Here is a 12432-nt window from a genome sequence, read left to right on the forward strand (position 1 = left end):
TGTCTAAGGAGAGATAAGCTGGCAGTGGAGGCAGTCCAGAGGAGGTCCACAGGAGCATCTGTACTTGTTGGAATTGAGAAGAATGAGAGGTGACCTTATTGAAACATCTAAGATTCTTGGAGATTTGTTTGAATTGATGCTGAAAAAGTTGTTATGGGAGACTCTTGGACCAGAGGGCATAATTACAGAGTAAGCAGTCATGTATTTAGGACAATGATGAGTAGGAATTCTTCTCGGGTGACAATGAATCTAACTTTATCACACACAACTGTAAAGACTGTTTTGTTAAGTATATTCAAGACTGAGGCTGATAGACTTGAAATAATGAAAGGAATTGTAGGTTATGGGGAAAGATGGGAAGGTGGAGTGGAGGATTATCAGATCAGCCATGATCTGCTTGAATGGTGGAGTAAACCTGATGGTCAAATGACCTACTTCTGTTCCTCATCTTATAATCTTAAAGTTTGCAATGTATTTATTTGCACACTGGATCTCTATAGTGAGTAGACAATCATTTGCTATAAAAAAATTTCAAGTAATCCATAAAATCTAGATAGTAGAATTGCTATTGTATTATGACTTTGAAGTGCAAGGGACAGAAAAGAAAATCTATTGTTAATTACTAAATTATCATCAAAGAGACTTCACAGTTATGAACTTTACCACCGCTCCCTGCTCTGTACTGCTCACTGCCACCCAAGTAAAAATGTTACTTCTGCTTATGTGTCCTGCCCACATTTGGCATTTCTTTCTTATCTCCAAGTTTATGCTCAAACTTATTTCACTATCACTTTTATAAAACCTGCTTTAAATCAATGCAATCAGACTCTTTTAAAATGTAATGTTCTCACTAAATTCTTAAATATATCAAAGGATATTTTTTTCAAATAAGAGTGCAATGTCATTTCAAATCCTTGTCAATCCACCGCCTTTGAGTAGAAGTTTTCAATTACCAAAAGTTACTTTTTGTTTTAAAAAGAGCAAAACTATTTTCCAGCTAGACTGGGTCTTCTCAGTAGTCCTCAGTGTGCTATCTATTAATCAGTTTCCTGGTAAATTTGAAACAAAATTATTCAAACTGTACCATCAGCATTACAAGTGATCCGGCTTAATGTCTGGAACCTTCTCAAAGGCCCACAAATGGTCACAAATAACACAATTCAGAAAAGTGATTAATTACCTGAGAGATATGGACAGTTTGGGGAGCCTGCTGCTAGTGTGCTAAATTAAAAATCTCACAACACCAGGGTATAGTCCAACAGGTTTACTTGTAAGTACTAGCTTTTAGAGCACTGCTTGTTTGTCAGGTAGCTAGTAAGGCAGGATCATAAGACACAGAATTTATAGCACAAGATCATTGTGTCCTATTGGACTATAACCTGAGTTGTGAACTTTTTAACTTTGTCCACCCCAGTCCAACACCAGCACCACCTCATTAATGTGATGAAAGGTAGTGCAAAAGATTGGAGAAACTCAATCTGTGCTAAACATTCCACAATATTTTGCACTGGTTATGCTGACTTTGAATTGCAGGAAAACCCAAAGTGGAAATTTCAAGGTGTTGAAATCATGCTTATTCTTCATAAACTAAGATTATTCTAGAATTACAGAGGAACCTCGATTATCCGAATGAGATGGGCAGACACCATTTTGTTCGGATAATTGATTGTTCGGTTAATTGATTCATCGCCTCTCCTGGAGTTTGGAGTTTTCTGAAGTTTCTTCTTTCCTCGCTCTCTGCCTTGGTCCTTCTCTCTGTCTCAGGGTTTGTTTTTGATCAGAGAGACACACTTTTGTGTGTAATGGACCTGCAGCATCACTGTACCCTCCCCACCCCACCCTACCCCATTCAGTTCAATCAGGGATTGACACAAGGAGCACTTGCTAAGTCTGCTCCTTGTTCAGGAGACTAGGCAGCAGGACACTGCATGCGAGATCCTTCCCCCGCACCCCCCCGTCTGCCCGTCCAACCCTGTCCATGCCTGCCCCTGCGCCCCCGTCAGTCTCCCATAATACATCCAACACCATCTCCAGTCCGCACCCCCACTCCCAGCCCTGTCCAACACTGCCCTCCCGTCGGTCGCTCCAACCCCGCCCCCATCCAACACCATCCCTCTGTCTGCCTTGACCCCCGCCCCTCTGTCTCGACCCCCCACCCATTGTCCGCCCCCCCCACACCCCATACAACCCCGCTCTCCCGTCCACCCCACTGACCGCGCCCCTCCACCCCCTCCCCACTGTCTGTCCGTCCGCCACCTTTCTTCGGGGCAGCTGGACTTAACAACAACAGTAAGACTGCTGCTGTGTTTGGGGGGTGAGTCTTAAAAAAGCACACATGCACACAAAACTATTTACTGCAACCTTTTGATAGTTTCCACCTTTGCCCTGCTCAGGACAATGTTGGCGAGATTATCTGGGGAAGTGGAGTTTAGGGTGTTCCCTATGTGGAACTCCAGGGAAACTGTGGGGTGAGAGAGACAGAACGTGTGTGTGGGGGGTTAATCATTTGGAGATGGTGCCTGGGCTCCCATCGATGTCCAGGACTGTTCTTGGCAGCATTGCAGTAAGCAGAGTTCATTTTTAATCCCTGTAAACACAAGATGTGAACAGTTAAAACCCCGCTTTGATGGAATGTTTCTATCGGGACCTTGACATTGTCTTTGGCTAATCGAAAATTTGGATAATTGAGGTTCGGATCATCTAGGTTCTTCTACAGTTGAAACTGTGTTTGTGCTGGTTAGTCAAACTTAACAAAGTTTTCACTTTTCTGATTGCTGTAATATTTGACAATGAACAAAAAAATATCTGGTGTCACAGAGTAATGTGCAGGGCATCACAAGGTTTACCTTATACTTTCGTGATTGCCTATTAAACCAAATGTGATATTTTTGTTCCTCATTCCATTAACTAAATATGAACTAGTGACCTTATGTCGTAAATGGAAGTAGTGGTTAATAGCTGATTTATTTTCTCCCTCCAAAAGCAACTCTACACAGTTTATAAATAAGTTACAGCATATATTGAAAAAAAATATTCTTGAGGTTAATAGTTTATCCATAAAACTTGCCTTTGTGTCAACAGCATCTTCAAAAATATTCCTGTGCATAGCCTCTCAATTTTCCCTGTATACTGAACCTAAGTTCGCTCGTCTTCTTACAGCTTATGTATCTTTGACACATCTGAATGAAGTAACTGAGTTATTGGATGATAATGTCTGGAATGTACTATTGTCACTCAAGCAGACTATAATTTCCAAAATGCACCTTAGGATGCCATCTTCTAATGAACAGGGTTGGATCCAATCAAAGAAGTCCTTTCAAATGTTTTTTCTTTGTACCTCTTATCTCTAAACCACGTGAGAAATCTTTTTGGTTTAAAATCTGAACTTGAGTGGGTTTCATAATGTAAAATTTGTACCATATGTAAGGCTACAAAAATTTAAACTTTGAGATTCATTTTCAGACACCCTTCTGTTAAATCAATTTGTGCTTTAATTATTTTAATCACGGTTAGTAATTTTCTGGGCCACTTCACTATGCTTTTGTCTACCTTAGATTTTGTCCCTTGTAATAAAATGGATTGAATGTTGAGCATAACAGCACAACTCCATGTCGCCACTGCACTTCGTGTCTTTTATATGATCTGAAGCACAAATTTAGGTCTGTTTTAGCATTTTCAGCTTTCTTTGAAACATTTGGCTAGCTTTTGTCAATTTGCTAGGTTGACGTGTGCTGCCATAGAAAAATTCAAAAAAACAACATTAATTCAGTATATGTCCTGCTTCAATGAGCTGTTCTGTGGAGTGTTTACAAGTTTGTGCTCCTAATTTGTTATACAGAAGAGCTTTAGGATCTTAAAGGTTCTGAATGAAAGCCAAAATGAAGTCTGAATTGCTAATTAATTGTATGCTTAACACCCACATATTCTCTGCCAACACAATTGTTAAACCACAGGGATTGTAGAAAATGTGGAATTTTTGAGTGAAATATAAAAGTTTAAAAGACCAGACCTATTCAAAAAGCTTGCATTCCTCTCAGCAGCTGTAACAACTTCTGTTTATGCCAACAGCTCTTCACTTCTGTTTCATGTCTGTCACTTTTGCTGGCTATTTTCAAAAGGTTCAGATTCAACTTAACACAATCTTTGCTTTTAATCTTGTGGTTTTTCCAAGAGAGCCAGTGCCAGGATACTTAATGTATACTTTCTTGTTGGTTTTCTTTGCCAAGTGTATCAAGTAGCATTTCCTCAAATTAGTTTGTACCCAGTAGCAGACAGTCAAAATTGCCTTATCTTCCATGATTTGGGCACTCATCCTCTTTAGTGAAGCCAGATGTGCACTTGAATATTCTTGAATAGCATTTTTTAGTATATTTAAAGAATATTAATAGATCCCTATTATATATGTTTTATCAATCAGCATAAAATCATACAGAATGTCACTTTTGAAAATTTGGAAGTGGAGATGTCCTGCAAGCCATTTTCAGTGATGTACAAAATAGTTAAAATGTTAAATACAGCTCTGACCTTTACTGGCTGATTAAACAACGAGAATGGCATTAGATTAGAATAAGACTGAAGGTCAAACCAATTCACTGTACAACCATTTTAGAGTGCTTCTAAAATTGTTTTTAACATTACCTCCCCTTGTACCTCACAAAAATGCAATTTTGCCAGTACTTTGAAAAAACAAGAATTGACCTAATCACAGTAGCTTGGTAATTCTTCAACTGTTTGAAAACTTTGAGGTGTTTTGCACCTTTGGAAATGCCAGTTGTAGTGTTTTAAACCTCTTTAATTTGCATGTCGGGCAAGTTGAATTGGAATCTGGAATCTTACCGTAGAAGGAAGCCATTTGATTTATTGTGTCTGTAGTGGCTCCTGAAAGAGCTACCCAGCTAGTCCCACTCTCCAGCCAATCTCTGTAGCACTGTCGTTGCATCATTTTCAAAAGAGGACAGAAGGGTTAATCCAGGAGTAAGAATGGGTTGAGGTTCTTGAATTTGAACGAATCTCTGTATGTTTAAAATTAGACTTTCTTAGCGAATGGGAGAAAGAAGATGGTAGCAAATGTAGGAAATGCGTAACATGGTATCTACTTTGAGAGTGGTGCAAGGAGAGATTTGACAAGTTGTTTAATCCGAAAAGCACTGGTGTATTACCAGGGAAATTAGAATCTTATTGTACGTTTAAACTCTCTAATTAACATTAGAACTTTAACTGGCAAAGAATATCCAGCAGACAGGTGAGGCATCTTGAGAGATGCATAAAGATTTAACATTAACATAAAACTAAAACTAACCCTTTTTAATTCCCCTTTCATTACAAACCATTGCCCAATATTTAATTTGACACTCCTTCCAAAATCCTGGGAGGGGTTACTAATTTTCAAATGCATACCCATTTTTCTTTCAAACATCATTTACAGATCTCTAGTCTCATTTTCGTCCTTCTCACAGCAATGGCCTGTGTCAAATTCACAAATGAATCTTTCACGATTGTCTGTGATAGACTGTTCCTCCATATCCTGAATGTATCTGAAACAGTGCTCAAAACATAAAGTCACCATATTCCTCAGGAACATAGGACCGCTTTTGCAGTAGAGAGTGCTATAGATTTTGGTGGTTTAATCTGAGGGTGAGCACCCTCAAGGAAGGAACGAAGTTGAGAAGAAGATGCAAAAGCACCTCGTGTTTTCAAACGCTTGAAAAATTACCGAGCTACCACAATTAGGTCAGTTCTTGTATTTTCAAAAACTTTGTGGTGACCTCAACTAGTATTGTGGGTGTTCTTGTGTATCCAGCCAACTGAGCTAACCAACCAGGCTTAAAGGGCTGAATGGCCTACTTCTACTTCTAATTTATGTGTTTGTTGTAATAAATCTGTTCATTTTAAAAAGTAGCCCTTGAGTAAATCTCAAGAAGAGCTCTCGATAAACAAAAATAATCTTGAATTCCTGTCTGTAGCCTTTGACTTGGTTGAACATACCATTCACCTTTTCATTATCCAACTGAGTGGGACTGAATTTGCCAGGATCTATTCCTGTCTAATCTATTAATTCCAGGCTTCTCATTCAAGTCCCACATGGCTGTGCCTGGAATCCTTCAATGTCTCAAAAACAGCATCAGAGAATCTAATGTCAGAAACCATGTGAACCTTTACCCTTCCATTGCATCTGTTTTGTTGCACTGCTTGTCTGAAATCCAGTATTGGATAAAAATTAGAGAATATGAAATAGAGATAGGTGATGCAATTCCTTAAGACTCCTCTGCCATTGAATAAAACCTTGGTTGATATGCTTTTGTTAAAAAGTGAGGTCTGCAGATGCTGGAGATCACAGTTGAAAATGTGTTGCTGGTTAAAGCACAGCAGGTTAGGCAGCATCCAAGGAATAGGAAATTCGACGTTTCGGGCATAAGCCCTTCCTGATGAAGGGCTTATGCCCGAAACGTCGAATTTCCTATTCCTTGGATGCTGCCTAACCTGCTGTGCTTTAACCAGCAACACATTTTCAACTGATATGCTTTTGTCTCCACTCCACTTTCCTGCCAGTTTACCAAAGGTGTGGACTTCTCTATAATTCAGAACTTTATCACAACCTTGAATATCTTCAATGACTTGGCCTTCACAACAGTCGGAGAAAACAAATTCATCCACAGTATCATCTTAACTGGATCCTTATTCTGAAATCATACCCCCTATATTTCCCCATGAGGCGAAACATCCTGTTAGCATGGCTTACATCCTTAAATCTTATGCCTCTCATTTTTCTAAATGCTGACAAAGCTAACTGGTCTGTGGTGTTTTGCTTTCTGTCTTCCTTATTTGTTGAATAAGGTTATTACATTTGCAATTTTCAAGCTGGGATCTTTCCAGGATCTAGAATGTTAGAAAATTGCAACCAAATTATTTCTTCAATTTATTTTAAGATTGTAGGCACCAAGTACAAGGGACCTGTTAATCTTCAGTCCTACTAGTAAAATTCTTTCTTCTGTGACAATTATTTTAATTCCTCTCTCCCTTCCTTCTGTACTGCAATTTTCTATTATTGTGAAGACAAATACATATGTTAAAAGTCTGTTGTTTTCATTGTTTCCCATTCCTAATTCCCAACTGCATCCTCTGAGGAACCAGCTTTTATTTTAGAAAGTCTCTCTTCCTTTTATCTACTGTACTTGTAGAACCTCTTCTTAATATCTGTTTCTTTAGTGTTTGCTAGTTTATACTCATTTTTTTTTAAAATCTGGAAAGGTATGTTACTTTGGAAGCTTTGCTGTGTGGCAGAATTGCCAACAAGAATCCATGTTTTCTCATTTATGTTACAAATAATGAAATTTTGCAACATATGGTCCATTTACTAGCATTTCCAGTTGGGCAAAGGTTCTGAAATAAAATCCTTCTAGGGAAAATATTAGTTGAAACAATGCAGGAGTTTTCGTTTTGACTGTTTTGAGGTTTCGGCAGATAATAATACCCTAGATGAAATGCGAACAAGCTCATGGTAACCAGATGAATTGAGATTTCCTTTAATTGTCATGTATTATTATTAATTATCATTTACATTTGGAGTATTGTGCACAGTTTGGGCTCCATATCTTAGGAAGGATGTACTGGTCCTGGAGCGTGTTCAGAGGGGATTCACGAGAATGGTCCCAGGAATGAAAAACTTACATATGAGGAAGGTTTCAGGACTCTGGGTCTATACTTGAAGGAGTTTAGAAGGATGAGGGTGGATCTTATTGATATTTAGAGAATACTCTAGCCTGGACAGAGTAGATGTTGTAAAGATGTTTCCATTGGTCGGAGAAACTAGGACCTGAGGGTACAGCCTCACAGTAAAAGGAAGACCTTTTAGAATGGAGATGAGAAGAAGCTTCTTCAGCTGGAGAGTGGTGAATCTGTGGAATTCAGTGTCACAGAAGGCTGTGGAGTCTAGGTCATTGAGTACATTTAAGACTGGTTGTCAAGGGGATTAAGGGTTACACGGAGAGAATGGAGTTGAGAAACCTATCAGCCATGATTGAATGGTAGAGCAAACTCGATGGACTGAATGGCCCAATTTCTGCTCCTATGTCTATGGGTCTTAGTCACTCTTTCACCACCACTGTTTGATCCATACTGGTAGACCAATTAATGTATTTGTTTTGTCGAAAATGTCAGTGTGGAAAGGTGATCTTCACTTTTCTTAGAAAGTAGTTCTTCGTGTGGCAGTGTTGTTTCATTGCTACTGTTTTAAGATCACATTTCTAGCTGGTGTCTGACTTTTATGAGTTAATTTAGAAACGTTCCTGGCCATGCAAATTGTTTAATGCATGCTATCTTACATCCTGATTTTTGATTTTACAGAGGAAGCGAAGAGAATCTGCATCAAGCTGTTCTTCAGTAAAGAAATTGAAGAAACCGTGAACTCGTTTGAAAGGCTAGGAAGTCAACAAAATGTGGTTAAACGGATCTCTCACCACATGGCAGTTATGCTCCTGCATTTTATTCAGAAAACACCACCGGAACCCCAGGAAATCAGGCACATCAGTGAATGTACTGTTGATAAATTATCTGGTGGTGGTTAGGAAGTAACAAGTACCTTCTCCATAACATTTCCTAGAGAAGTTCTACAATACCCTAACAGGACTTTATTCATGAGACAAATTTATTCACAAAATGGATCACAGTGCTTTTAATATTTGTATAATTATGTTCTCTTTGTAAGGTTTTGTTCTCTTTGGTACAAGGCAATGAAGCTATCACTGAGTGAAGATCACTCGCATGATCTTATTTTTATTACAATTTTTCAATTTGACGAAGAAAGATTGCAAATATATGCCATGTTAAATTACTAGAAAGTGTACAAAAATTACAAAACATTTATGGTAATGGAGAAAATATCAATATAGAATAAATGACTTTTAAAAAAATTGTTTGCAATATTCACTGTCATTTGAAGTCTGGTATTAGAATTCCCTTTCTGACATGTAATAGTTTCTTTAGATTGCTAGTTTAGAGTTAAGGGGGATTACAGACATCTTGTGCACTCATTGTCGTGTGACTCTTCCTCTAATATTTTTGTCAAGTTACAATATTAGTTTTGCTTGGATCATTACCAGACACAACATTTGCATCATGTTTTTCCTTTGATTTAATGAACTTGCATGCTTGGTCATCCTAAGTTGTTAAGGCTTTTCAATTTTGTTTCCAAAAAATATTTCAAGTTTATTCAGAGGGAAATCAGGAAGGCAAAAAGGGGACGTGACATAGCTTTGGAAAATAGAGTTAAGGAGAATCCAAAGACATTTTATAAATACATTAAGGACAAAAGGGTAACTAGGGAGAGAATAAGGCCCCTCAAAGATCAGCAAGGCAGCCTTTGTGTGGAGCCACAAGAGATGGGGGAGATACTAAATGAATATTTTACTTCAGTGTTTACTGTGGAAAGGGACCTGGAAGACATAAAATGTAGAGAAATAGATGGTGATATCTTGAAAAATGTCAATATTAAGAGGAGTAAGTGCTGAATGTTTTGAAAAGCATAAAAGTGGATAAATCCCCGGGACCCAATCAGCTGTACCTTAGATCTCTGTAGGAAGATAGGGAAGTGATTGCTGGGCCTTTTGCTGAGATATTTGCATCATTGATAGTCACAGGTGAGATTCCGGAAGACTGGATGTTGGCTAATGTGGTGCCACTATTTAAGAAAGGTGGTAAGGACAAGCCAGGGAACTATAGACCAGTGAGCCTGAAGTTGGTGGTGGGCAAGTTGTTGGAGGGAATCCAGAGGGACAGGATGTACATGTGTTTGGAAAGGCAAGGACTTCTTAGGAATAGTCAACATGGCTTTGTACATGGGAAATCATGTCTCACAAACTTGATTGAGTTTTTTGAAGAAGTAACAAAGAGGATTGATGAGGCCAAATGGTGGATGTGAGGCGTCGACAAGGTTCCCCATGAGAGACTGATTAGCAAGGTTAGATCTTATGGAATTCAGGGATAACAAGCCATTTGATACAGAATTGGCTCAAAGATAGAAGACAGAGCGTGGTGGTTGAGGGTTGTTTTTCAGATTGGAGGCCTGTGACCAGTGGAGTGCCACAAGGATCATTGCTGGGTCCACTACTTTTCATCATTTATATAAATGATTGGGTGTGAGCTTAAGAGTGCTGCATTTTAGGAAAGAAAATCTTAGTGGGACTTATACACGTAATAGTAAGATCCTCAGGAGTGTTGCTGAACAAAAAGACCTTAGAGTGCAGGTTCATAGCTCCTTGAAAGTGGAGTCGCAGGTAGATAGGATAGTGAAGAAGGCATTTGGTATGCTTTCCTTTATTGGTCAGAGTATTGAGTACAGGAGTTGGGAGGTCATGTTGTGGCTGTACAGGACATTGGTGAGGCCTCTTCTGGAATATTGCATGCAATTCTGGTCTCCTTCCTATCGGAAGGATTTGTAAAACTTGAAAGGGTTCAGAAAAGGTTTGCAAGAACGTTACCAGGGTTAGAGGATTTGAGCTATAGGGAGAGGTTGAATAGACTAGAGCTGTTTTTCCTGGATTGTCGGAGGCTGAGGGGTGACCTTATGGAGGTTTACAAAATCATGATGGGTATAGATAGGATGGGTGGTCCAAACCTAGAGGGCATAGATTTAGGGTGAGAGGGGAAAGATATAAAAGAGACATGAGGGGCAACTTTTTCACACAGAGGGTGGTACATGTGTGGAATCGGCCGCCAGAGGAAGTGGTGGAAGCTGGTACAATTGCAACATTTAAAAGGCATCTGGATGGGTATATAAATAGGAAAGGTTTGGAGGGATATGGGCTGGGTGCTGGCAGGTCGGACTAGATTGGGTTGGCATATCTGGTTGGCATGGACGAGTTGGACCGAAGAGTCTGTTTCCGTGCTGTTAATCTCTATGACTCTTTGCTTCACAAATGGTGATGTTTTGCCATCTGTTTGATGATTCAACCCTCTGGCTCCCATAGTTACTCTTTAATTGCTAACTATTCTCGTCTGTTGTCCTTTATTTTCCGGTGACCCAGGTTCGATTCCAGCCTTGAGCCACTGTCCGTGTGGAGTTTGCACATTTTCTCCATGTCTCCGTGGGATTCCCCTGGGTGCTTTGGTTTCATCCCACAGTCCAAAGATGTGCAGGTTAGGTGAATTGGCCATGCTGAATTGCCCATGGTGTTCAGGGGTGTGTAGGTTAGATGCATTAGTCGGGGATAAATGTTGGGGAATAGGTTTGAATGAGTTACTGTTCAGAGGGTCGGTGTGGACCTGTTAGGTCAAATAGCCTGTTTCCACACAAGGAATTCTATTAACTATTAATTCTATTCTATTCACTATTAACTAGATCCAAAATTAAGTTCCCAACATAAAAATTGTACCTGTGATTCCCTCCCATCACGTGCTCCATTATCTTCTCTTGGTAAATTCTTCCCATCCTGTAATCTGTTCTACACACGCCTCTTCATTTTTGACCAGTATTATCTAAAGTGCAATAGTGGTTTCACACTATTTCTTTGTATATTTATACAAAATGTGTGACTTAAAGCAATCAATCATGGAATTCAGAACTGAAAAATTTGCTCCCTGTATTATAATTCTTGAATAAAATTGCAATTCAAGTTATTTAATCAAGATAAATCAGTTAATATTATAATATATATTATGTTGCATTTGGAACATCTGACTCACAAAAATCCAGGAAATATTTTTTGAGGAAGAGGTACAGTATTATATTTCTCAGATTTTGTTTTGGAAGTATCAAATAAATTTGTAAGAATATGGAGCAAGTATCAAACATTGAGGATATTGGTTAAATATATGTCTAAAATTATATATACAAAGAACGCAACTTAGGACAATAACATTAGAATCTGGGCAGCATTTCCACTGCTCAAAAAAAATTGTGCACTAACCTTTGCTGCTGGCAATCCTTGTAGACAATGTTAAGATCCAAATATTTCATGTTTCTGGTGTAAACTTGAAGGCATAGACTGAAGGTTAGCAGGTGAGCTGATACAATCATTACCTGCATGTAATATTTCTATTTTTATGAAAATTGCTAGAGTTTACTTAGCCTAAAAAAGAATGTTTGTGTTATAGTGTAAGGTGTAAACAACAAGAGATGCAGCTAAGACATCAAATGCAGCAAAGCGGCAGATAAATGGGGAAAGGTCAGTGATAGAGAATTGTACACCACTATGTTAAATGTGTTTTCTCCAGTGTAGTCAAAATGGAAATCCGCTTTTAGCTATGTCCATATTGGCAGAGGATGGTGATGGGTTTGGAAGCATAATAATGATGGAGCAAAGTCTTCCAGAGTTGTGCTAATCTTATGTTTAGCATGTTGAATTCTTGCTGGATGTTTTTTTCCCCAAGTTTATTAATATTTTGCATTACATTTATCACAGTTAAATTTTCCCAATTAATTGTAACTGATTAGTT

At 38.7% G+C, this 12432-nt stretch overlaps 1 protein-coding gene across 2 annotated transcripts in view; it reads left to right on the forward strand.

Annotated features, from left to right (window-relative positions):
* The window catches only part of dmap1 (DNA methyltransferase 1 associated protein 1), an 84306-nt gene extending 75424 nt beyond the window's left edge, over window positions 1–8882 (forward strand). For both annotated transcript variants that reach the window (XM_060829866.1, XM_060829867.1), the window contains exon 11: window positions 8344–8882. In XM_060829866.1, the coding sequence (XP_060685849.1) occupies window positions 8344–8403 (60 nt within the window). In that variant the 3' untranslated portion in view covers window positions 8404–8882. The remainder of the gene's footprint in view (window positions 1–8343) is intronic.
* Window positions 8883–12432: the final 3550 nt, after the last annotated feature.

Source organism: Hemiscyllium ocellatum, chromosome 9 (genome assembly GCF_020745735.1).
Source record: "Hemiscyllium ocellatum isolate sHemOce1 chromosome 9, sHemOce1.pat.X.cur, whole genome shotgun sequence".
Classification (NCBI taxonomy): Eukaryota; Metazoa; Chordata; class Chondrichthyes; order Orectolobiformes; family Hemiscylliidae; genus Hemiscyllium; species Hemiscyllium ocellatum.